At 39.8% G+C, this 26,168-nt stretch overlaps 1 protein-coding gene across 4 annotated transcripts in view; it reads right to left on the bottom strand.

Moving 5' to 3' along the window:
* MAPK9 (mitogen-activated protein kinase 9) overlaps window positions 1-26,168 on the bottom strand; it is a 67,065-nt gene that overhangs the window by 35,835 nt on the left and 5,062 nt on the right. For all 4 annotated transcript variants that reach the window (XM_070460553.1, XM_070460574.1, XM_070460563.1 and 1 more), the window contains exons 2-4: window positions 16,411-16,581; window positions 4,835-4,964; window positions 413-471 (exon numbers count right to left, since the gene is read on the bottom strand). In XM_070460553.1, the coding sequence (XP_070316654.1) occupies window positions 413-471; window positions 4,835-4,964; window positions 16,411-16,532 (311 nt within the window). In that variant the 5' untranslated portion in view covers window positions 16,533-16,581. The remainder of the gene's footprint in view (window positions 1-412; window positions 472-4,834; window positions 4,965-16,410; window positions 16,582-26,168) is intronic.

The following is a 26,168-nucleotide window of genomic DNA, read 5'->3' as shown; positions in this document are numbered from 1 at the left end:
GATACGCACATGCGTGCTACGTCGCTTCAGCTGTGTCTGACTGTGCGACCCTGTGGACTGCAGCCTGCCGGGCTCCTCTGTCCAGGGGATTCTAAAGCAAGAATACTGGACTGGGTTGCCTTGCCCTCCTCCAGGGCGTCTTCCCCACTGGGACCGAACCAGGATCTTATGTCTCCTGCACTGGCAGGTGGGCTCTTTACCAGCAGCGCCACTGGAGAAGTCCACAGGCCTGAGTAGTTGGATATTATTACTCATTTTCCTTACTGCTTCTATTTCATAGTGAAAAGTGGCTAAGATATCATTAAAAATGTATTACTGTCTGCATTTCCTAAGTTAAAAAAAGCAGTCATGTTCTCTTTTAAATTTCCAATCTTTCATGCACAGTGTATTACTGAATAAAAATTATACTTACACATCTTGAAATTCTTCTAGAGTTTTTTGTGGTGTAAACACATTTAACAAACTAATTATCTGAAAAGAGAAAATTAAACCTCAGCATGTCAAACAACTCTACTTGACTATAAAAATTAAGTTTAACATTAAAATGTAGTAAAAACTAGGAAAAAAAAAATCACAGCAGAGCTTTGTAATTTTATTATTGCTACTGCTTTTACCAAAACATTCTATTATACAGCATTTCAAAAGTTAAATGATTAGGATTCTCGCCTTGGAAATAAGATGCACTTTTAATCAAATCACTTTTATGTGTCCCTAGTAACTTACTATTACAGAATTTTGACACATAATGCTTTCCAGCTTTGAACATAAAAAAGTAGCAATTACAAGTAGAAAAACACTAAATAAAGCAGTATGTTAACTCTGAAAACTTAAATACAATGTGCAAATTTCTAGAAAGTTTTGAAATATGAGGGCTAAGCTTATATTTTGGTATAATAAAGATGAAATGCCTCACAGTATTATGTATTTACCTAAAGAGGGTTCAAAAACTGACCCCATCGCAGGCTTTGGTCCTGGTACTCCAATGTTAAACAATGACTTCTGCTACTTGAGCATCAAAAACACATCCTCAATCATTTCAAATGACTGAGGGAAAGTTTATTCAGTAAATTATTCAGTATGAAAGACTGAAGACTGGAGTGGCTGGAGAGCCAAGAGGGAAAAAAGAAAATTGGATCCACACTTTAACGTTTACACCTTTAAGTTTATTTAAGATAAACTTACAATGGAACAAAAACTTAAATCTAAGGCATGAAGCCATGAAACTTTAAAATATGGATAAACATTCATACAACTCTGATGTAGAAAAGTCTGTTCTAAGCATGACAAGAAATCCACAAGACTTGATTACATTAAATGACGACAAAAATCAGTATGGCAAAAACAACCTAAATTAGGTCAAATGGAAAAGAAATGAGGGTTGATAGCTTTAATATACAAAGATCTTCTCTAAATGCATAAGAAAGAAACCAGTGTGTGTTCAGTCACTCAGTCATGTCTGATTCTTTGCGACCCCATGGACTGTAGCCCACCAGGTTGCTCTGTCCATGGGATTTCCCAGGCAAGAATACTGTAGTGGGTTGTCACTTCCTACTTGAGGGGATCTTTCCAACCCAGGGATTGAACTTGTATCTCTTGCATCTCCTGCATTGGCAAGGGATATTTTCATAAATATTTTAAGGTTTCATGGTTTCATGCCTTAGATTTAAATTTTTATTCCATTTTAAGTTTATCTTGGTGTAAAGATTGAAGTGTGAATCCAGTTTTTATTTTCTCCCCTTGCGTCTCTTGCATCTCCTGCATTGAGAGAAACCAAGAGGCCTATAGAAAAATGGACAAAGGTCATGGAAAACAAACGCTCAAGAAATAAAAATAAAAGGCTGGTAGAGATATGGAAAGAAAATCAACCTCGCAAATAAAAATAAGGCATCATTTGTCATCTATCAGTTTGGTAAGGTGAAACAAAAAAATCAACAATATGTAGTTCTGAAGTATTCTGAAATAAAAGCCATACTCAGGTACTCAATGAAAGTGTAAAACTGATAGTCTTCCTTGAGGTCAATTTGTCAGTATATATTAAAACCAGAAATATGCATACTTTTTGACCCAGAATCTTGGCCAAAGAATTCACCTGTATAAGGATGTTCACTGCAGCACTGCTTATAGTAGTAAAAAACTAGAAACAATCTAAATACTTGATAATAAGTAGTTGGTTAAATGAATTACTGTGCATTTGTACTGTGTAGCTATTTAAAAATGGTTTATATCTATGTTCATTAATGTACATGAGATCTAGCAACATTCCACCATATTTTAAGAAAAAATTTTTTTTTTTACTTTTGTTTTTATGATATACTCAAATGAATACAGAGTTCCAGAGAATAGTAAGGAGATAAGAAGGCCTTCTTAAGTGAACAATGCAAAGAAATAGAGGAAAACAATAGAATGGGAAAGACTAGAGGTCTCTCCAAGAAAACTGGAGATACCGAGGGAACATTTCATGCAAGGATGGGCATGATAAAGGACAAAAATGGTGAGGCTCTAACAGAAGCAGAAGAGATGGCAAGAATACACAGAACCGGACACCGGACATCCTGGAGTGTGAAGTCAAATGGGCCTTAGGAAGCATTACTACAACCAAAGCTAGTGGAGGTGACAGAATTCCAGCTGAGTTATTTCAAACCCTAAAAGATGATGCTGTTAAAGTGCTGCACTCATTATGGCAGGAAATTTGGAAAACTTAGCAATGACCACAGGACTCTAAAAGGTCAGTTTTCATTCCAATTCCAATGAAGGACAATGAAAAAGAATGTTCAAACTACTGTACAATTATGCTCATTTCACATGCAAGCAAGGTTATGCTCAAAATCCTTCAAGCTAGGCTTCAGCAGTACGTGAACTGAGAACTTCCAGATGTATAAGCTGGGTTTCAAAGAGGCAAAGGAACCAGAGATCAAATCGGCATGACTGATGGATCATGGAGAAAGCAAAGGAGTTCCAGAAAAACATCTACTTCTTCATTGACTACGTGAAAGCCTTTGACTGTGTGGATCACAACAAATTGTGGAAAGTTCTTAAAGAGATGGGAATATCAGATCACCTTACCTGTCTCCTGAGAAACCTGTATGCGGGTCAAGAAGCAACAGAACTGGATATGGAACAACAGACTGGTTCCAAATTGAGAAAGGAGTATAACAAGGCTGCATATTGTCACCCTGCTTGTTTAGCTTATATGCAGAGAACATCATGCGAAATGCTGAGCTGGATGCATCATAAGCTAGAATAAAGACTGTGGGGAGAAATATCAAGAACTTCAGATATGCACATGATATCACTCTAATGGCAGAAAGTATAAGAGGAACTAAAGAACCTGCTGATGAGGGTGAAAGAGGGGAGTGAAAAAGCTGGCTTGCAACTCAACATTAAAAAAAAAAACAACTAAGATCATGGTATCTGGTCCCATTACTTCATAGCAGATAGATAGGGAAAAAATGGAATCAGTGACAGATTTTCTTTTCTTGGGCTCAAAAATCACCACAGATGGTGACTGCAGCCATGAAATTAAAAATGCTTGCTACTTGGAAAAAAAGCTGCGACAAACCTAGACACAAAAACCTGCATATTAAAAAGCAGAGACTTCACTTTGCTAACAAGGGTCCATAAAGTCAAAGCTATGGTTTTTCCAGTAGTTATGTACAGATGTGAGAGTCTGACTATAAAGAAGGCTTATCACCAAAGAACTGATGCTTTCGAACTGTTGTGCTGGAGAAGATTCTTGAGAGCCCCTTGGGCTGCAAGGAGATGAGACAGTCAATCCTAATGGAGATTAACTCTGAAAATTTATTGGAAGGACTGATGCTGAAGCTCCAATACTTTGGCCACCTGATGCAAAGAGCTGATTTATTGGAAAAGATACTGATGCCGGGAAAGACTGAAGGCAAAAGGAGAAGCAGAGGAAGAGATGGACAGACAGCATCACTGACTCAATGGACATGAATTTGAGCAAACTTTGGGAGATAGTGGAGGACAGAGGAGCCTGGAGTGCTGCAGTCCATGAGGTCGCAAAGAGTTGGATATAACTTAGCAACTGAACAACAAGTAAAGCATGCACTGGAGAAATTAAAAACAAATTCATATCAGAGACTCAAAAGATTGAAATTATCTTAGTTTTTTGTCCCTACACCAGAAAAATCCAGCAGAAATGTCACAACAAAAGGAGCTGAGTGTGATCTTAAGATAATTATCCCCTCAACTCTGCAACAAAGAGAAGTCAGATGGGAGGGGGTCTCCAAAGTCCCTTCTAGACTTACCATCTTATAATCTTAGAACATGGCAAGGCTATCAAATCATGTTCCACATAATACTCAGGGATCAGCAAAAGAACATGAAACATGACAGAGTACCTCATTTTCGAGAGATATACTGTTTTTCCTTACAATGTACAATGCTTTGATTTCTGTGCCAAGAAGAACTACCTTGATAAAGCATCATCTAATAACAATTATTTCCATAAATATGAATATGTAAAAGCTACTTATGGAACAGTGTTTTCCTAAAAAGTATTTAGCTATTTCTCAATTGGTCAGGTCAATACTCTTGCCACTTTATCACACTGAAATAGTGAAAATCAAACAGTAACAAGGACATTCCCATTCCTAACGAGTGACTTAAATTCCTATGGACCACAATTCCTCTTGTTGACTCAATATCCCCAATGTTGATTAATAATTTTATCAATAAAATATAAACGTTTAAGTAGTACTTTTATCACTAGCTTACCCTGGGTCTAAACTCATTGTATCTTCAAAGACCCAGAAGATTATCATGTATCATTGACAACATTAAAGTATACAGAGGAAACACAGACATTACTTACATTTTTATGATTGACACATTTTAAGAGGACAAGTTCACGATATGCTCTCTTTGCATGAGTCTGATTCTGAAAAGGACGGCTTAGTTTCTTGACTGCAACATTTATCCCAAGAACTGTATCAAAAGCAGCACTATAATTAAGAAATATAATAAGTAACCCATTAGGATAATTCTGGAAAATACAGCAACGCAGAATGTACATCCAATGTGTTATCTTTCTAACTGAATAACAAATAAGGAAACATCTGCTTGCTTTCACTCAGGGCACTTCTGCACATGAAGAACAAAGTGAGTGGGCTAACAGTGCAGGATGAACTGACTCCTTTCAGAGGCACCAACCTGGCAGCTGCAGCTAGGATGGGATTCAGCAATCCTTTGCACACTGACATTGCATTATGTTAGTTGAGATTACTATCTTCAGAACCAGGTAATTTGATATAGAGCACATGAGACTAGTCAGGAAACAAAATCTTCAGTTTAAATATGTCAGTAAGTTGAAAAAACTCACTGGTATCACAAAATAAAATATATTTTGGAATATCACAGTGGAGAAAATGGTTTGAGCTCCTAAGAAGAATGTAATATTATAAATCTAAGTTTTGATTGATTTTGTTTTTCCTAGATGAAAGAATCTAAAAAGAAAGCAGAAGCCAAAATCTCAGCTCATGGTAAATCCCCAAGATACAAAATCCCTAACATAAGCAATTGCTATATATATAAAATTCTACTAGAAATACCTCTTAATATTATTAATACTATGGTAAGAAATAAAATCTTCTAGGGGATCTGTTTCTAGCATCTCAAGTTCCCAGCTGAAATTTATGACTCATTTTCATAGAAAAAATAGACAGGAAAAATTGAATACTTTTTGTACTAGTTTCAAGCTAGCACTAGCATCAATTGCTGTTATTGTTACCTTCTGGCTCCTCATTGGGGGTTAAAAGCTGCTAAAGACCATCCGAGAACCCAAGCACCATTTAAAACACTGTTTCTATTTATTTATTCTATTCAGTTTATGACACCGTTTACACTTATTCACTTCTATTAATAATCTGTTTGCCAAGAAACTCAAACTTAATTCAATTTTAACTTTATAAAGTTGAAAGCTGTCAAGTAACTTTGGAATTGTTTTTTAACTCAGTCCACATTATGTGTACAGGTATACACAGATGTATGCAAATAAAATATTCATATGAATTATAAAATGTTAAAAAATTAGATCTGTTAAATCATTAATATATATGTGTGATTTGTACACTTATACGTGCGTATGTGTGTATATACATAAAACTGTTGTTTTAGTTGCTGAGTCGTGTCCGACTCTTTGTGACCCCATGGACTGCAGCCCCACCAGGCTCCTCTGTCCATGGGATTTCCCAGGCAAGAACACTGGAGTGGGTTGCCATTTCCTTCTCCAGGGGATCTTCCTGACCCACGGAGTGAACCCAAGCCTCCTGTATTGCAGGCAGATTCTTTACCAGTGAGCCACCTGGGAAGCACATATATATCTCAGTCTTAAGAATTTAAAAACAGACATCTTTTTTTGGACAAACAAGTTTTTGTCCAGTGAGACAAATGAACCAATTCTGAATTACCTGAGCAGACACATGTTCCCTAGTTTCAACTCCAGGAGGAGCTATCTTCAATTACTCCTGGCTTTACTTCTTGTAGTCATGTCTCAACTCCAAAAATATACTTTTATCACTCTTTCCTCATTTATCAACTTTAGAAATTATCTATTTATTCCCCATTATGAAAACTGAGGATTTAGTCACTTATCTGAAACCCCCAAGGACGCCTCAGAGCTTTTTGTTCTCATGTTATTTTTAATTTTTTCCTTGGTCACCACTGTAACTTTAAATAACATGCCTAAACTTGTTTCATCAACTTTTAAAGGAATTTCTTGCTGCCCAGTATGTAAAATGAGAATACTATACTTCATCTTCTTTTACTTCCAGCTCTCTACTCTCTTTCCCTCGAAATTTGCCTTAAATGGTCAAGCTTGATAACACATCTTTCAGTCTCTATAATTAGGTCTTCTGTGTTTCTTCCGTAGGATGTGTCTAAAGTTGAAAATCAAGATATGAAGTGTATGTATGTATGCACATGTAAACATTACTAATTGCAGAGTAAGGATTACATTTCATTTCTAAAGATCACATGATTTGCTGTCACTCATAAAAGAACAAGACTGTTTCCAATATTAAGGTTAAATGGATTCTCTTTCCTACATTCTACCAGTTCTCAAACCTCATGTTACTTTAAATTTATTTCCTTTTTAGATCATGAATTTTTCTAGCTTTTCTACTACAAGTTTCTAATAAACTTTTTTTTTTTCTTATTAAGAGGAGACAAACATATCTCGCCAGAGCCTGTCAGTAGTACTTCCTACCTTCTCAAATTATCTATTGTTTGGAATCTATTCCATTTGGAGGGGAAGAAAGACATTTTTCTTGAAGTTTCAAATGCCTGATGTGCAGCTATCACTCTGGGATTTCTTTTCACTGGCCTCCACTAATACTTGTTATACGTTCTTGTATTCTCTTTCTTGTTGGAATATATCCTAAGGGAATTTCCTTAGGAAAAAAGTGCATAGAAGATAAATTATCTTACTCTTCCTTTATCCTTGATTGATAGTTTATCTTCTAAGTTTGAAATCAATTTTCTCTTGGGATTGCCAAAGTTGAGTGCTGTTGGTTATGCACAGAAGGCTTATGCCTGTCTGGTATTCATTCTTTTGCTTCCTTTTTTGTTCCTTATCTTAATGATTTATCACAGAGAATCACGCTTCGTCAACACCCCCAAAGTCCCCTACTCACGTCTCCTAACTAATCACTATTCCCATTGCCCTCCAAAGACAGTAACTACTTCTGACTTTCATGAGAAACATTTCCTTGCTTTAACCTGCTAAACATGCATCTTCAAGCCCCTGCAAACATGCATCTTTAAGACCCTGCATCATTTATTTTTGTCTGGTTTTTGAAACTGTGTCTGACTTCCTTCACCCAACGTGGTATTTATGAGATACATCCATTGTGAGATACATCCGTTATTGTATGTGAGATACACTCGATCATTCTGTGTCATTGCTATAACATTCCTTCATTATGATTATATGACATAATGTTCATAGATATATTGGTTGTTTTCAGTTTGCAAAGCAATTACCAAAAAACAAAGAATGGTCATAAACATTCTTGTACATGGTCCTGGGTACCCTATGCATGTATTTTTAACAAGTAGATAGCTAAGAGTGGGACTGCATGTTTTATTTTAGTAGATAATGCCAAATTGTTTTCCAAAGTGGTTTGTTCTACCGATTTCTAGGCATTTGGTTTTCCTGCAGTATATTCACCCTGTGTCCCATAAGGGGACTGAATGTTATTTCAACAAAAGGGAGACCACAAGGGAAGGGGTGGGGGGCACTAATCCAATCACAAGAGCCCTTTGGAAGCAAAGTTTGTTCTGGCTGGCTGGGAAGGGGGGAAAGTCAGAGAGATCTGAATCCACAGAAGGACGAGACTGCCACTGTTGCCTTCAAGATGGAGGTGGGGGGGGTCCGTCTTGAGAAGGAATGGGAGCAGAGTGGCCCCTGGCTGACAGACAATAAGGGAATAGGGACCTCCGAGTTACAGCTGCAAGGAACTGGGTTCTGCCAAGAACCCTGAATGCACTTGAAAGCAGATTCTTCCCCAGAGCCTCCAGATAAGAGCCTGGTCCAGTGACACCTCGATTTCAGCCCTGTGAAATGCCACGCAGAGAACCCAGGGAAGCCCACCCAGATGTCTGACCTACACAGAACTATGAAATTACCAATGGTTGTTGCTTTGTTTACATCCCTAAGTTTATGGTAATTTGTCATGTGGCAATAGAAAAATACATCCTCTCTTCTGTATGTTTCTAACATTTTGTCTCCTCAACCTTCATTCTGGACACTTTTCTCCTTACCTATCTTTCAGATCACAATTCTCTCCTCATGCTTTTAAACCCACCCATTAACTTCATAATTCAATTACTATATCTTAAGAGTTCTATAATTTCTATTTAGTTTTTTAAAGTTTTCATTTTCCACCCAAAATTTTTCATACGGTCTTTTATCAACATAACATCACAGCTCTTTGGAAGTTTGGATCCAATAGGGCCAATAACTCCTATGGATCTATTTCTTTTCTCTGTGTTGGATTTTGTGAATGTCATCTAATCTCCTTCTGTGACTAGTTATTTCTGACTATGGGCTGGCCCTTGAACTTGCAAAACTGTTTGCTATCTAGAAATAATTTGATAACCAGTATGATGCTGTCTTCCTCCAGGTAGAATTTACATCTCTTTCTGCTGGACCTCGACACTAGCAATTTGGGCTCACCTCACCTTGAGTTCAGCAAATGAGACGATGTGAAGCTAAGCGGCAGCGCCTGCAAGAGCCTGTTACCTTCTGGTTTGTTCTTACCTCTAGCATGCAGCCCTTTCCTGGACCCCATTCAAAGCAAAGGAGGTTCACTAAGCCCCTTTGAGGGCCCCGGACTCCAATCCCTATCTCCTATAGCCCCACAAGACACTCCAAAGGAGTCTCAAATCTCTCAGCTGCCCATTCCAGAATTTTCAAATGCCCTCAATGGAAAGACCACCCCAAATCCTGGGTTCTTCTGACTAGGCTTCTCCTTTCCCAGATCCTAGCCTAATAATTTTTCATTTACTTACTCACTATCTAGGGGCAAATGCGGAGCATGGGGATGGGCTGGGAAGGCTGGGAGACAACTAGCAAAACTGTTTTGCAGACACATGTTTAATTAACATCCGTATTTCCAGCCACCCATTTCATCTTTGTTTTCTGTATCTGGCATCTCTAGACCCAAAACCTCTCTTGAGTTCTACTATAGATAGGTTCTCTTCTTGGTGGCAAATGTCTCATCTACTTATTCTCATTTCCTCTGCAGAAACTTGTTAAATGTGCTTTCATATCCACTGATTACTGCCCTCCTGGTTTCTTTGTTTAGGTGTTTGATCCACCAATTTACATAAGAAGTTCCAAAACATTTATTTTAGGGGTGTAGCTATTCAGGTCCATAAAGACACAATGATTTGCCCAAGGTAACTAAGAACTACTGCTATGAGGATCTGAGCTGGACTTAGAACTCGATTCTCCTGAAACACAGTGTTCCTATACCTTGTATCATATATCTACTTTATCACAAAAATTTTGTTGTGGGCATTATGTTCATTTATATATACTAACAGAAAATAAAACAGTGTAAGAACAGGCCAACATTCATGCTTATACAGAACCAGAGAAAGCAAAAAGGAATAAGCTACACCAACCATTTCAAGTTAAGGTTGTAACTGTCACTTCTAAGCACTCTCAGATCTAATGTTATACACTTTTTTAAAAAAGAAATTTAAACACTTCATAAAAGATGCTCAACATCAGTAATTAACAGAGAAATGCAAACCAAAATTACAATGAGGTACCATCTCACACCAGTCAGAATGGTCATCATTAAAAAGTCTACAAATAAATGCTGGAGAAGGTGTGGAGAAAAGAGAACCTTCCTATACTGTTGGTGGGAGTATAAACTGTTGCAGTCACCATGGAAAATAGTATGGAGATTCCTTAAAAAACTAAAAGTAGAGCTACCATATGATCCAGCAACCCCACTCCTGGGCATATATCCAGACAAAACTATAATTCAAAAAGACATAAGCAACTCCTATGTCCACAGCTGCATTATTCATGACCTGAATGTCCATCGACAGACGAATGGATAAAGAAGATGTGGTACATGTATACAACGGAACACTACTCCACCATAAAAAAAGAATGAAATAATGCCATTTGCAGCAACAAGGATGGAACTAGGGATTAACATACTATGTGAAGTAAGTCAAAAAGAGAAAGACAAATACCATATGATATCATTTATATGTGGAAACTAAAATATGACACAAATAAACATTTATGAAACAGAAACAGACTCACAAACATAGAGAACAGACTTGTTGCCGAGAGCGAGAGGGGCTGGAGAGGGATGGAGTGGGAATTTGGGGTTAGCAGATGCAGACTATATACAGAACGGATAAACAACAAAGTCCTACTGTATAGCATAAGGAATTATATTCAGTATTCTATGATAAACCATGATGGAGAAGAATATTTTAAAAAAGGAATGCATTTATACATACAGCTGAACCACTCTGCTGCAGAGCAAACATTAACAGCACTGTAAACCAACTATAATTCAATTAAAAATTTTTTTAAAAGCAAAAAAAAAAATAAGTTAAACACTTCATAGAATCGTTTTGTAAAACAAATACTCCCTAGTGCTCTAACAGCTTGAGATTTATGAAAGAAACACGCACACATTTTTCCTATAGAGCTTGTAACTACTTAATTCTACTAATAACTTAATTTTATAAATACTGCAAGTGATAAACATTTAAAAAGTTACTTCCTAATTATTTTACTAACATAGAAGCAAATAAATCAGACAGCTGTTTTACAATTCAGAATTAGGAGTCAAAATATTTTACTTGGATCCCAGCTCCTCCATTTAATCTTATATCAGTACCTACACTTTAATTTACCTGTCCCTATGTCTTTATAATGGAGAAGGAAATGGCAACCCACTCCAGTAGTCTTGCCTGGAAAATTCCATGGATGGAGGAGTCTGGTAGTCCATGGGGTCGCAAAGAGTCAGACACAACTGAGCGACTTCAATGTCAATGTCTTTATAAAGCTCTAGTTTAGATGATTAACAAGTTTTTATAAACCATGCATTATTGCTACTATGATATTTTATTTCTCAAAAATGTAAGAACACACATATATTCGTTTCATATTGTTGCTATAACAAATTGCCACAGATCGACTAGTTTAAAACACAAATTTATTATCTTACAGTGCTGGAGCATGCATGTGCACACGAGTGTGCACCATGTGCATCAGTCCAGCATTTGGTTTAACCAGAAAGAAGGCTCTATTCCAGGCATGAACTGAGACTAGCTGGGGTTTCAGAGCTAAGTCTTAAAAGACCGGGGATCGTGTCTGGATAGACCAGCAGGGTTGCGGAGAATTCCCCAACCCGGAGATGCAGTGGGGACAAAAGTGATGGGCATGGAAAGATTCTGTCAGGTTTGCAGAAAAGAGACCACTGGAGGGAAGCGGCTAAAAGTCAGGGCTTGATGGCAGGGATACTCAGGCCCTAAGAGTGATAAGGAAGAAACAAGTCTGACCGGAACCATTCATAGTTTCTTGCTTCATCTAAACAGTACAACAAGGTAAAACACCCTCTCCTTGTACAAAAAGAACACTTTTCTTCTGAGGACTTCTTAAAGCATCATGCCAATATTCAAGATGCTGTGCAAAACGGGCAGAAAAAAAATCCTCCGAAGACAAGTGGGGGAAGTCTCTCTCTTGTCAGTCTGGAACTCAGACTGCCAGCACCATCAGTGCTGCAGTTCACGGGAGCCGTGAAGCCTCAAGCCTAGAAAGAAGGTGAGGAGAAGTCACCCACCTTCCCGGCTGACAGAAAGCCAGCACAGGCTCTGGTAGAAGGAAGTGATAAAGCAATAATGGAAACCAGGTCTCCAATCATCTAGGCCCAGCTCTTGTGATAGCACCTCATCTAAAAGCCAAAAGAAAACACCCCAAAAGTCTAAGAATAATTTTCATAACTGCACAAACATTTCTAAAAGAAAGTACCAATAATCTGAATCAAATTAACTAACCCCTTTTTCATGAATCAGCAACATTAACCCAACTAAAAGGTTTTGATTTGGTAATGAATAACTAGCTTGGATTACAAACTTAAGTGAATAACTACATCAAAGATTATAAAATAAACTGTTTTATTTTATAATGCAGGGGTTCATTTAGAGCTACCTTAATCAGTTCAAAATAATGACTTCTTTCTTAAGGAGAAATGGGTAAAACTCATTTTTTGATCTTTCCTTAAAATAAAAATTCAGGTTATGGAAATGGAATTTGCAAGACATGAGATTCAGGATGGTGTTAAAATTTTAGCATCTACATGTATGTGAGGTGACAGTTGCTCCTACAAATGTTAATAAAATTGCCAACAAATTATTTAAAATTTTATTATTTAAATTCTTTTAAAATTATTTAAAAGAAAATACTGAGTTAAACGTACTTTCACTTAATGCTTAGTATTTTCTTTTAAATAATTTTAAAAGAATTTAAATAAGTTACAAAAAATGACAACATATTTTACTGTATAATATAAATGAAAATATTATAATATTTAATATAATATTATAATACTAGAGTATCCATTAAATGACAAATATCCTTAATTTAAGGCATCCTTCAGCTTACATTTTTTTTTCAAAAAAAAAATCACATAAACATAAAATGAGCCATTTTAAAGTGAACAATTCAGTAACATTTAGCACCTTCAGTGTTGTGCAATCACCACCTTTAAATAAAACCCCAAATTTTCATCACCCCAAAAGGTAACTCCATACCCATTATGAAGCTGCTCCCCATTCCTCTCCCTCTTGTCCTAGTTAACCACCAATCTGCACCTCTCTCTATGGATGCACCTACTTCGGACTCATATAATAATACTACCTTTTGGGTCTGGCTTCTTTCACTTAACATGTTTTTGCAGATCATCTGTGTCACAGCATACATCAGAGCTTCATTTCTTTTTATGAATAATATTCCATGTATGTATATAACAGTTTGTGTATCCATTGATTTATTGATGGATGGTTGGCCTGTTTTCACCTTTCAGCTACTGTGAACAGTACTGTTATGAACATTTATACACAGTCTTTTTTGAACATCTGTTTTTAATTCTTTTGGGAATATATCTAGGAATATTTACTAGGTCATATAATAATTCTGTGTTTAACACCTGAGTGTTCATTGAAAGGACTGATGTTGAAGCTGAAACTCCAATACTTTGGCCACCAGATGCGAAGAGCTGACTCATTTGAAAAGACCCTGATGCTGGGAAAGATTGAAGGCAGGAGATGAAGGTGATGACAGATGACAAATGATGAGATGATTGGATGGCATCACCGACTCAATGGACATGAGTTTGGGTAAACTCCAGGAGTTGGTGATGGACAGGGAGGTCTGGTGTGCTGTGGTTCATGGGGTTGCAAAGAGTCAGACACAACTGAGCGACTGAACTGAACTGAACTGAACTTGTTGAGGAGCCGCCAAACTGGTTTTCACAAATTGCCGTACCATTTTACATTTTCACCAGCAATGTATGAGGGTTCTAAATGCTTTACGTCCTTGTCAAAATTTGTTATTTTCCATTTTGTTGATTATGGCTACCTAGTGGGTGTGAAGTTGTACTTCACTGTGGTTTTGATTTGCATTTCCCAAATGACTAACAATGAACATCTTTTCATGTTTATTGGCCATAAATCTTTAGGGAAATGTCTATTCAAGTCCTTTGTCCGTTCTTTTTTTAAAATTGTCTTCTGTGTTACTGAGTTGTAAAAGATCTTTATAAGTATTAGACTCTGGTCAGATATATGACTTGCAAATATTTTCCCATTTGTGGGTTGTTTTTTCACTCTCTTGTTGGTATTCTTTGATGCACAAAAAAAATTTTTTATGAAGTCCAATTTTTTTCTTTTGTTGCTCATGCTTTTGGTGTCATTTCTAAATTCAAGGTCATGAAGCTTTCCCCTCTTGTTTTCTTCTAAGAGTTTCATGGTTTTAAGTCCTATATATAGGTCATTGATCCATTTGGAGCTAAATTTCCACATGATGTCCAACTTCATTCTTTTGCATGTGGGGATCCAGTTGTCCCAGCACCATTTGTTGAAGAGAGTGCTCTTTCCCCTTTGAATAATCTTGGCGGCACCCTTTTTGAAAATCAACTGCCTACAGATGATTTTATGGACTCCTAATTTTTAAAATGTTTTCAAAATTCAGAACTTTCTATACTATAATTCTACCAATGCTTTTATGAGAGGAGGTTTAGCTTATAATAGTACATTTAGGAGCTTTCATTTCAAAACTAGAATTTTTTAATGAAAAATATACACCCATGATGAGTAATTTCATTATTAAACATTTCTTTAAAAAAACAAAGATGAGAAGTAGTATATGCAAACTGGAAATCAAAACGAATCCCTGAGAAACAGTATTTTATAAAGTAGCATGGATGTTCATTGTCATTTACCATGCTGTAATGAAGTCATTAGTTTTAACTGCCTAACCCTTATAAAGACCTCCATTTACAATTATGAACTTCTAATCAACCTCTAAATGTGGTTATTACATTAAAAGTCCTTTTCATCTGTCTTGCTTAATTTCCTATGTCAAATTACCATTCAGTTCCAAATAAGAGATATATTATAAATCAAAAGAATATTTTACATCTAGAATTTCTTACTGACATCAAAGTATCCTAATATGAGCCATCCATTCACTTTAAAAATTTTCTTGGTACATTGGGTTTTTAAGTACCAATATAAGAAGTTATCCACTGAAAGTTAAGATCACCACTATTTTAGATGCAAGCCAGGTATTCTTTCCCAACAGCCCCTTCTCCCTCATTAGTTTTTCTAGGAATCTCTGGACTACCAACTCCTCAGCTCCCAGGACCTCTAACTACCTAGGCTGAAGAAAACAACTACCTTCCCTGATTATATGTCTCTACAACAGAAGATCAGTTACAAACCACAGATGCAGATTCTCTAAACTCAATATCTCTAATAAAAATATAAACTCCCCAACCAGAACATTCAAGAGTTCTCTTTTATCTTGAATTGCCTTTACCTACCAGCTGTAATCATTAGCTTTACCACAGTTCCTCTTAGATGTAAAGGCAATCTTGTTTTTATTGACCAAAAGAAGAAGAAAAGATATTGCCCAGAAAACTAAGGGATAAAAAGTTTGGGAGGTGCTGATAACTGTAGTCTAGAAAATGTGAAAAACTTTACCTTTAGCTGGCCAGTGATGTCGCGGCAGCTGACTGTCTTACCAAGCAAGAGACTAAGGTTCAGGGTCAGACCAACAGTTCTGACGGCTGGGCTGGACACATAGTTGAAGTGAGACACCAAGGAAGAGACGGCCAGCCCAACCCCTCATACGGCATCCCTTCCTGGTTAATCCATGGGGTGATAATGACACTGACTGGCCTCATCCTGCCAATGAAGGGCAAGGCACTGCAATGATGGCGCCTAGAAATGAATAGGAGTGATTGGGAATAAAAGGGGGAGGGGGAAGGGTGGCCAGGATGAAGAAATGAATAAAACTCCAAATTTCGGTTACAACTCACTGTCATACCTATTATTCTAATATCATTATGACAGGGGGAATGGAAAAGGGAAACAAAAAAAAGAAAAAAGAAACAGAAAAAAAGAAAAATTTCTACCTATTTAAATTTATGCAGCATTTTTAAGAATATGAGTTTGCATCCTGTAATCTGACTACATGTAACTAAAGCAAGAGGTTGACTCAATTTAGCTTATAAACCTAGAGCAAAGAGTATTTTTTATCATCAGTGTTTTCTAAATTCTGACAGTTTAGAACTATTAAGTTTTTATTACAACAAAAACTCAATCTACACTACTGAAACAGACCATACTTACCAAACAATTCCTTGGGCTCCAGAACCAATCGGTTTCAACTGCTGGTATCGTTTTAGGACAGTGAAAGTTGAGTCTGCCACTTGTACACTGTAAAACTGACTATCACATTTACTGTCACTCATGATGTAGTGTCATATAATATTCCAAAGAACGGGTACAGTCGTCAGATTCCTTGAAAAAAAAAAACAATGAACATGCCTTCTTACTGAAATTATACATGCATAGCTCACTTAATAGTGTTTCAAATTTTTGGTATATAAGACATTATGGTTATAAGTTGATAAACTCAGACCAAGTTCTGAACTTAAGCAACAACCAAAAAATACAAAGACATCTATCTTAATGTACAAGACTATTATGAAGGGAAGAAACTTTGAGACCCCGCATGACCACATCTTAAGGGACTGGATTAGGAAATCACCACCTTTGGAGAAAAGAATTTGCACATTTTTACTAGCCATGACAAGACCACGTCACCATGTAATTCTCATCAGTTTCCTGTGGGGACAGATTATGCTGAACTGTCTCAACCAGACATGGAGGTGTGCCGGAGATGTTGCAAAATGAACATGTCTATGTCCACGCAGAAAAACAAATGAACCAGGCTTCTGCTCTGTCCGCAAATTCAGGCTAAAGGGATGAACCAGAAAGCAAATCTGATGTCAAAGTGATTATAAAAGTGCTAAGTTAAAGGACAACAGGGTGTTGGAGGGCTGGTGACATCTGTGAGCACCATGCATACTGGTGAGTGTGTTCCTAACTTTCGAGCTGGTGCTGGAGCTAGCCTATATTCCCGGCAGCCCACGTCACTAGTGGGCTTCAATACAGACAGAGAATTCTGTCATAACCTGCAGTCAGTAACATGGACACTATGATGTTAATCACGAGGTATGAGTATAAACTGGCAGCCCCAGAGCAGCCTTTTTGTGGTTTAGACAGTAAGCTAAGATTTCTACGCTGCAGGAGCCTATGTGATTTTACACAGAAAACAAAACAAACAGAAATCAACTGGCAGGAAGCTACCCTTACTTAGTGTCCTGGCTCCTGTCTGACAATGTTTATTCAAAAGTTAGCAAGTTATTTATATGGGTCATTATTTAAAAATTAAAAAGCCAACAATAAAATCATTTAGGTAAGTAGTCCACACTATTTAAAAACACAGAATTTAAATTTTATTCTACAGCTGCCCCAACTTCTTGCCTGTTTGTTCTACCACCTAACGTTTAATGTCTACTCATGGAATTTTTGGTACTGGTGATACGTATTTCATAAAATTTACATTTGCTTCGTATATATATATATATATTTTACCATTCTCAGGGCAGTGACTGAGGCACAGCTATTAGCACCAGTAGCCACTCTGACCAAGAGCCACTGTACACTGGTTGCGGACTGTCTCTGGGAGGCCAGCTCTGCACCAGGTAAACTGACATACTGCTCACGATGACCCACAGGGATCGCCAGCCCCGTGCTACACGGGAGTGACCCAAAGCTCAGGGAGCTGGCTAAGCCATGCAGCTGTGAGAAGCTGGTCCTAAGCTCTAAGAGGGCAGGGGCAGGTCCATCGTGATCACCGTGGCACCTTATATTTCCAGGACAGGGAGGGCCTGGACCCTGGGACAGAGTTAACATTCAATATACGTCTGCTGATCTGACCCTATAATAGTGTAGCTCATGATTCCCTCATGATGCTGCTCCATTTTACTGACACCTGAAGGAATATCTTTTTCTTAATTTATTTATAGTTTTTAAGAGGTTGAGACAATTCATTTCAACATTTGTGGGGTGCCTTTGAACAAGAAAGTGATAAATTATACAAAAGACATGGCAAGATCAACCAGGAATTGGTCTTGAAGCATCATCTAATTCACTCTTTGAGGAAGAAATGTGAGTAATGAGTCTGTTATCTTTATTGTAATCTAAGTTACAAAGACGTAAGGGCCATAATCAGAATGTAAACAAATCTGAAAGGCAAAAGACGTTCAACCCACAAGCAGGAGTGCAGAAACAAGAAGAGCTTCATGGAAGAGGAGGCCTTTGCCCTGGACAATCTTGCCAGAGAGTAGAAGCACAGAGCTCACACTGTCTGTGCTCAGACACGGTGCTCAGCTTGACCAGGGGAGTACAAATGCAAAGCATCAGAGACAGACTCAGCGAAAAGCCAGGAGTCAATACAATCTGCTGTTTCTTTGCCATATAGTAATGTACCAGCAACGATGGTCATTCGCAAAGCATCTGAGTACCACTGTGGACCATGTCCCTTGCCAGAACAGCCAGCCTGCCTGCCTTTTGGGTTTCGAATTTACAGAGTGCACACGGTGCGTGCACCCAGAAGTGAGCGAATGCACGGAGGGCCCTAAAGCCAGCAGGACGGGGTTTAAGGTGCAGGGACGAGAAGGCGCACGTGCAGAGAGCTGGAGGTGCCTTCTAAGCATGACAAGTCATTTGAGATTTGGTCTTGCTGGGTCGTACAGGAAAAACTGGAGACGGGAAATAAGGCCAGATCACCACGAGCCTTGGAAGCCACTGGGAGCCATCTGGGTCTGGGCCTGGGCCTAAGGGCTGTGGAGGCATCGAGCACAAGAGGCAGAGGCTCTCAGACTTGCTCTCCAGAGGGGTGATTCGGGAAGCTGAGAAAGGGACTGGGACGAGCGGGGCTCGAAACACGCAGACCTGACAAAAGCGGCAGGACCTGGTGGTTGGGGAAGAGAAGGAGATGCACGGCTTAGAGGGAGAACGTATGTAACTTGCTGCCCTGCAGGAGACGGGGAGAAATAAAGGTGAAAGAGTGGAAGGTAGGCAGGAGATACCTGCAGAGTTGGAGAGTTTGACTTTGGATAGGTCTAAAGAGGCCAGGGGACAGTGGAGAGGACCCGGCTGCTGACCTACGCCAGGATCTACTCCTCCCTTCACTTTATTAACAGGAGCCATCCTGTTCCAGCTGGACAGACAGCTGTCCAGCTAGAGATGACATCTGGCCACTTTCCTGGCAGCCAGGTGTGGCCAGACGACCAACTGTTACCTAATAAGATGTGAGCAGAAATGATGGATGTTACTTCTAGATCATTTTTTAAACAGAAAGCTGCTTGCCTTTCAATCTATCTTTCTCCCTTGCTGGTGGCTGGGTGATCAGCAGTTGTAGTCCCAGAAGTTACATGCTGAAGAATCACCCAAGAGCCAAGAGTCCTGAATGCCGGTGTGGAACAGAGCTGGGCCATTCTGGTCCACCTGTCCACACTGAGATTGGCATAAATTAATCTAGATCATGTTGAATAATTCTGGAAATCTCTCTGCTACAGCTGTTGTAACCCATACTCCGACTGGTACAGTGTTAGATTAGCTTTTGGGAATTTGGGAAGTATATTACATCATTGTGTTACTCACTTAGTTGTGTTCAACTCTGCAACCCCATGGACTGTAGCCCACAGGGTCCTCTATCCACGGAATTCTCCAGACAAGAACACTGGAGTGGATAGGCATCCCCTTCTCCAGGGAATCTTCCAAACCCAGGGATCAAACCCTGGTCTCCTGCATTGCAAGCAGATTCTTTATCATCTGAGCCACCAGGGAAGCCCCCTATATTACATCATTAGATCAATAATTAATACAATTTCATCTCAAGATTTTAAATAATTTTTAAATTAAAATAAGTTGCCCTTATCAGGCAGGAAAAAAAAAAAGTCACTTAACAAAGAATCTGTTAGGGCCACCTCCTCTGCCAAGCCTGGGCTTCATGAGAGCAAGAGAAAGAACCCCAAGCCCAAAGAAGAAAACATACAAATTAACTGTTAATGAAATCAACTCCTGAGACGTATTTCAACAAAATGGACCTCGTGATCCTGGTGGCTCAGCAATAAAGAATCCACGTGCCAATTCAGGAGACTCAGGTTCAATCCCTGGGTTGGGAGATCCCCTGGAGAAGGAAATGGCAACCCACTCCAGTATTCTTGCCTAGAAAATCCCATGGACAGAGGAGCCTGGCAGACTACAGCCCAAGGGGTCACAAAGAGTCAGACACTACTCAGACTACTAAAAAACAACAACAAACAAAAGAAACAGTCACAGACAAAATGGACATCAACCAGGTTTCAGAAGACAATTTACAAATTGAGCAGTGTAAGACTTCTTCAGGCACCCACATTACCAACACACGGAAGGCAGCGTCCCTGACTTGACTCCCACCCCCAGCAGGGGCTGGCTCCTCACCTCGGCGCCCAGCAGTGAGACCCGCTGCCTGTCACTCGGCTTCGGTAGGTCTGCCTCTGCCCCTCTCTGCCAGGGGAGGAGCTCCTCAAAGGGAGGGAGGGCCTGTCTTCCCTCTCATATGACATTATTAAATGCCAACCAATGATCCCCTGAGAAAGCTCCTAGGCGGATACACTCTGCGCTTACAGACCTGAGTGTGGTGAGTGGATGCCTCCAGGTTAGGAAGTGGCGTGGCCTTTGCTAAAGGCAACTGCCTCATGTCCACACCCTCCCCACTTAACATGCTGCTTTGATGAATGCTTGTCAAATGAATTGCTCTAACTGAAAAACTCTATTTCTTCAAGATTGGAGACTCCTGTAGTATCCCCTACAGGATATTGGAGTAAAATCTACCCACTCTATGAACAAACATTAGGCAGGAGGAACATTCCTATCTATTTAGAGCCTGGAGTAAGAAATGCTTCAAAATATTTTCTCTACCTCTAGTATTCTAAATATAAACAATTCAGGTCCTGTAAACATAGTATTAAATCTCTGATTAACTTTTCTAAATAAAAAAATTAGCTCTAACTATAGCTTTCTGGGGCTTAGTGGTAAAGACCCTGCCTGCCAATGCAGGGGATGTAAGAGGCACAGATTTGGCCCCTGGGTCGGGAAGATCCCCTAGAGGAGGGCATGGCAACCCACTCCAGTACTCTTGCCTGGAGAATCCCATGAACAGAAGAGCCTGGCGGGCTACAGTCCATGGGGTCACAAAGAGCTGGACACAACTGACGTGACTTAGCACAGCACAGCACAGCTTTCCACCATAGCTTTACACAGTTATAACATTTTAAATGGGAAACAACAGTGGAGAGCATATAGTGTGAGTCTTGGGGAGATGTCAGCTACTAGTTACTACAGAGTTCTCCCAACAAACACTTCCTGACAGCCTGCTGTGTACCAAACATGAGGGGTGTGTGTGTGTGTGTGAGTGTGTGTGTATGTGTGAGTGTGAGTGTGAGAATGTGTGTGTGTGAGAGAAAGAGTGTGTGTCTGAGGGTGTGAGTGTGTGTGAGTGCGAGTGTGTTTGTGTCTGAGCGAGTGTGAGTGTGTGAGTGCATGTGTGAGTGTGTCCTTGTGAGTGTGAGCGTGTGTGTGTGTATGTGCGTGAGCGTGTGTGTGTGTGTGTGTGTGTCAGTCGCTCAGTCATGTCCAACTCTTTGCCACCCCATGGACTGTAGCCCGCCAGGCTCCTCTCTCCATGGAATTCTCCATTCAAGAATACTGGAGTGGGTTGTCATTCCTTTCTCCAGGGGATTTTCCCATCCCAGGGATCGAACCCAGGTCTCCAGCATTGCAGGCAGATTCTTTACTCTCTGAGCCACCAAGGAAACCATGGAGTACTAATCAGACAATCCTTTCCCTCCAAACCACCAACACATAATTATCATACCATACAGGAAGTGTCCTGGGGGTATGCGCTGTCTGCATGGCAGAAGTCAGCAGAGTGGTGTGCAGAGGGAGAGAACAAGTGGAATGCATGAGTGAGAGGCAGATGCAGAGGAAGGCTTCCTGGAGGAGGCAAGACCTGTATGCAAGTAACAACCTAGCTGTGACAAAGCATGTACTTTCACATATACTAGTGAGCATAAATTAGTATAAGTTACATAAATTAGTAAAACACTATTTGGAAGTAAAATAGGTAATCTCTAAGGAAAAATCTGCATGACTCCTAACCTGGCAACTACAATTCTATATAAATGCACCTGACAAATATACATGTACAAGGATGCAAAGACAACTGTGCAAGGATGTTTACAGCACTGCTTGTAACAGGCAAAAAACTAGAAATAATCTAAAAAGTACCCTTGGAACGACTGAATAAATTCTGGCATCAAAGCATAATAAAGCCATTAACAATGCAGGGACTTTAGGCATTGATATGGAAAGATGTTTAAGATGTATCAGGAAATAAAACAAGTCAAAGAAGAGTACATGCAGTAAATGCCGTTGTACAGAAAAATACACAAACACAGCCAACACACTAGCAAGTGCAGAGAAACAGTGGAAAATGAGACTTGCATTCCAGACATTATAACATTTTTTTTCTTTCACCTATGCACATATTTCACATTTTAAAAACTAAACGCTTTAAATAAAAAGCTGAAGAATGGTCACCCTGACCCCTTCACAGAGAATGGATCTGAGGCAGACCAGAAGAGACAGGGAGGCAGGAGGGCCAGGCCCAGCACACAGTTACACACATCCTCCTGCAGGTGGCGACTGCAGCCACGAAGTTAAAGACCCTTGCTCCCTGGAAGCAAAGTTATGACCAACCTAGACAGCACATTAAAAAGCAGAGACATTACTTTGCCAACAAGGGTCCGTCTAGTCAAGGCTATGGTTTTTCCAGTGGTCATGTATAGATGTGAGAGCTGGACTATAAACAAAGCTGAGTGCTGAAGAATTAATTGATGCTTTTGAACTGTGGTGTTGGAGAAAATCTTGAGAGTCCCTTGGACTGCAAGGAGATCCAACCAGTCCATCCTAAAGGAGATCAGTCCTGGGTGTTCATTGGAAGGACTGATGTTGAAGCTGAAACTCCAGTACTTTGGCCACCTGATGTGAAGAGCTGACTCATCTGAGAAGACCCTGATGCTGGGAAAGATTGAAGGCATGAGGAGAAGGGGACGACAGAGGATGAGACGGTTGGATGGCATCACCGACTCAATGGACATGAGTTTGGGTGGACTTCGGGAGTTGGTAATGGACAGAGAGGCGTGGCGTGCTGCAGTTCAAGGGGTCTCAAAGAGTCGGACACGACTGAGCGACTGAACTGAACTGAACTGAACTGAACAGCTTGTGAGATTCAGGGTACTATCCTCACCCTGCAAATGAGCAAACAACTTGCAGACAGGAAGGAACTCGCCCAGATTCTCAGCTGGAGAGCAGCATAGCCTGGATTTGAATTGAGGTGTATTTGAGTACAATATCCATGCTCTTCCCAATACAGTATTGGAATACCTCTAATTTTACTTAGAAAGTAAAGTGATTGTCAAAGGGCTAGTTAGGACCAGGACAAAATAATACAGGCCTTCACATCTTGTTGGCTTCAACCCACCTAGACACTTTTCTTCTGATGATGAAGATAATGCAGTGATCCACAGAATCAAACCTTTAATTACACTAATGCTTCAGAATACCCAGGGCATTCAATATTTAAATGAACTGACTGCTGTGATTAAAAGCAGATTTTCACAATCACCTTCTTCGTTTCAATGCTTGCTGCTAAAAGTTTTAATCAAATTGTTCTTTTTTTCCTACTTTATTCTCATTAAAAATAGTATGCCTGTGTGTGTGTTAGTCGCTCAGTCGTGTCTGACTCTTTGAAACCCCAAAGACTGTAGCCCACCAGGCTCCTCTGTCCATGGAATTCTCCAGGCAAGAATACTGGAGTGGGTATCTATTCCCTTCTCCAGGGATCTTAGCACAACTTTATCTTTTCTGAATAACCAAAAACCTCACAGCATCTCAGAGCCACTCTTTTGAACATCAGTTCTTAAGTCATGGCATATACTAAGACACAGAATAACAGCTAGTAGTTGGCTATCATGTTACTCACAGTTGGATCCTAAGCGTCTAGCAAGAATATCTCCTACTGGCCCCTTGCAGCCATCAGTCTCCCCACCTCCAGCCCTGATACCCAGTGTTGCGAGTAAACGCCTCATTGTGCCCAAGACACACCAGCAGCCAAAGTGCTCTCCCAGCCTCCATTCCTGATACCTCCAATCCATGGTCTGAGCACATGAAAACCTTTACACGAATGCTCAAGCAGTTATATATGTAATAGTTCAAAACTGGAAGAAATCCAGATGTCTTTCAGTGGGTGAATGGTTAAACAGATTGCTGTACACCCATCCATACGATGGACTACCACCCGGCACTAAAAATGATTGAATTATTGATACTCAACAACAATTTGGGTAGGTCATAAGGCATTATGAAATTTTAGTGACAATTTTAGTGATAAAAGCCAATTTCAAAAGGTCCATAATTCATGTATACAACATCCCTAAAATGAAAAATTACAGCGATATGGAGCAGATTAGTGGTTACCAGGGGTTATGGATGGGGGGGGCAAGCGGGGCGGTGTGGTTATAAAGGGGTAGTACAGGGAGATCTTTGGGATGATGAAATAGTTCAGTACCTTGATGGCAATGGCGGTGGTTATATGAACCTCCATATGTGATAAAACGACAGAGAACTATACGAACATTGTACCAATACTAACTGCCTGGTTCTGGTATCGTACTATAGCTACATAAACACGCAACCGTCGGGGGAAACTGGGTGAAGGGGGCACAGGACCTCTCTGAACTATTTTTGCAACCTCTTAGGATTTGTAATTATTGCAAAATAAGAATTAAAAGAGATCTGTTGAAAAGGATTTATGATTATACCACCCTTATGTTTGAGTTCCTTTAATAGTGACCGACTGTGTTAAGAGCAAAATTCTAGTGCACCAGCCCTGAGCACTAGAATTTTACTCTTAACACAGTCGGTCACTATTGAAGGAACTCAAACATAAGGGTGGTATAATCATAAATCCTTTTCATAGGGATCGGGTGGAGAGGGAGGTGGGAGGGGGGATCAGGATGAATGTATGTAAATCCATGGCTGATTCACGTCAATGTATGGCAAAAACCACTACAATATTGTAAAGTAATTAGCCTCCAACTAATAAAAATAAATGGGGAAAAAAAAGAGTAAAATTGTAATCCTGCGAACAGCAGAGGAGTTCTGTAGGGCCTCTGGCTCACTCTCAAGCATTATCAACCCCCCTGGGAGCAGCAGACCAGCTACTGCACACCTTCAGGTCTCTGCCTGATATGACTTCCCTCCCCGTTCTGTGCTCCTGGCCAAACTTCATCCTCCTAAGTCCAGGGCAAGCACCTGCTTTTCCTGCAAGTCTCCCTCAGTAGGCCTTCCTTTCCAACTGTGCCAGGCACCCCCCTTTTCTGGGCCCCACAATCTGTATTCGTTTGCCTTGCAAGTCTATCTCTGCTTCTGCTCTGTGAGCTCCTCTATTTCCCAGTCCTCTGCTAATTACACAGTGCGTGCCCAGTAAATACTTGTTAAAGGAAAACTAAATGGGACGGTAAGTGTAAGGCAGCTCTGGGGTGAGGGTGAGTGAACCCGGGCAAGTGCCTAAACTCACCCGTAGAGCGGGGATAACTGCAGAGTCAACCTCAGAGGACGGCCAGTGCAGTGCTCAGCACAGGCCATGGTTTCACCTTAGCCGACCTCAGAACAGATACTACCACACCCATTCTGCTTGTTCCAAACAAACATCTGCATTCTGAAAATGTGAACTAAAACCTGGTAAGTGCAAAGGTTGACATGGTTCATACTGGTGAGCACCTCCATGAACAATACGACAGGAAGCAAGGCACAGAATTTACTTTTCATTCTAGGGTGTGGCAGATAGATGATGTGTCATGAAATTTTTAGAAGTCATCCACTTTACAACATATAATAGTAGCTATGTTTCTGAGAGCTAAGAGTTAGAA

Source organism: Odocoileus virginianus, chromosome 3, assembly GCF_023699985.2.
Source record: "Odocoileus virginianus isolate 20LAN1187 ecotype Illinois chromosome 3, Ovbor_1.2, whole genome shotgun sequence".
In the NCBI taxonomy this organism is placed as follows: Eukaryota; Metazoa; Chordata; class Mammalia; order Artiodactyla; family Cervidae; genus Odocoileus; species Odocoileus virginianus.
The sequence above is the reverse complement of the archived record's forward strand: the minus strand, read 5'-3'. Positions and strand labels throughout refer to the sequence as shown.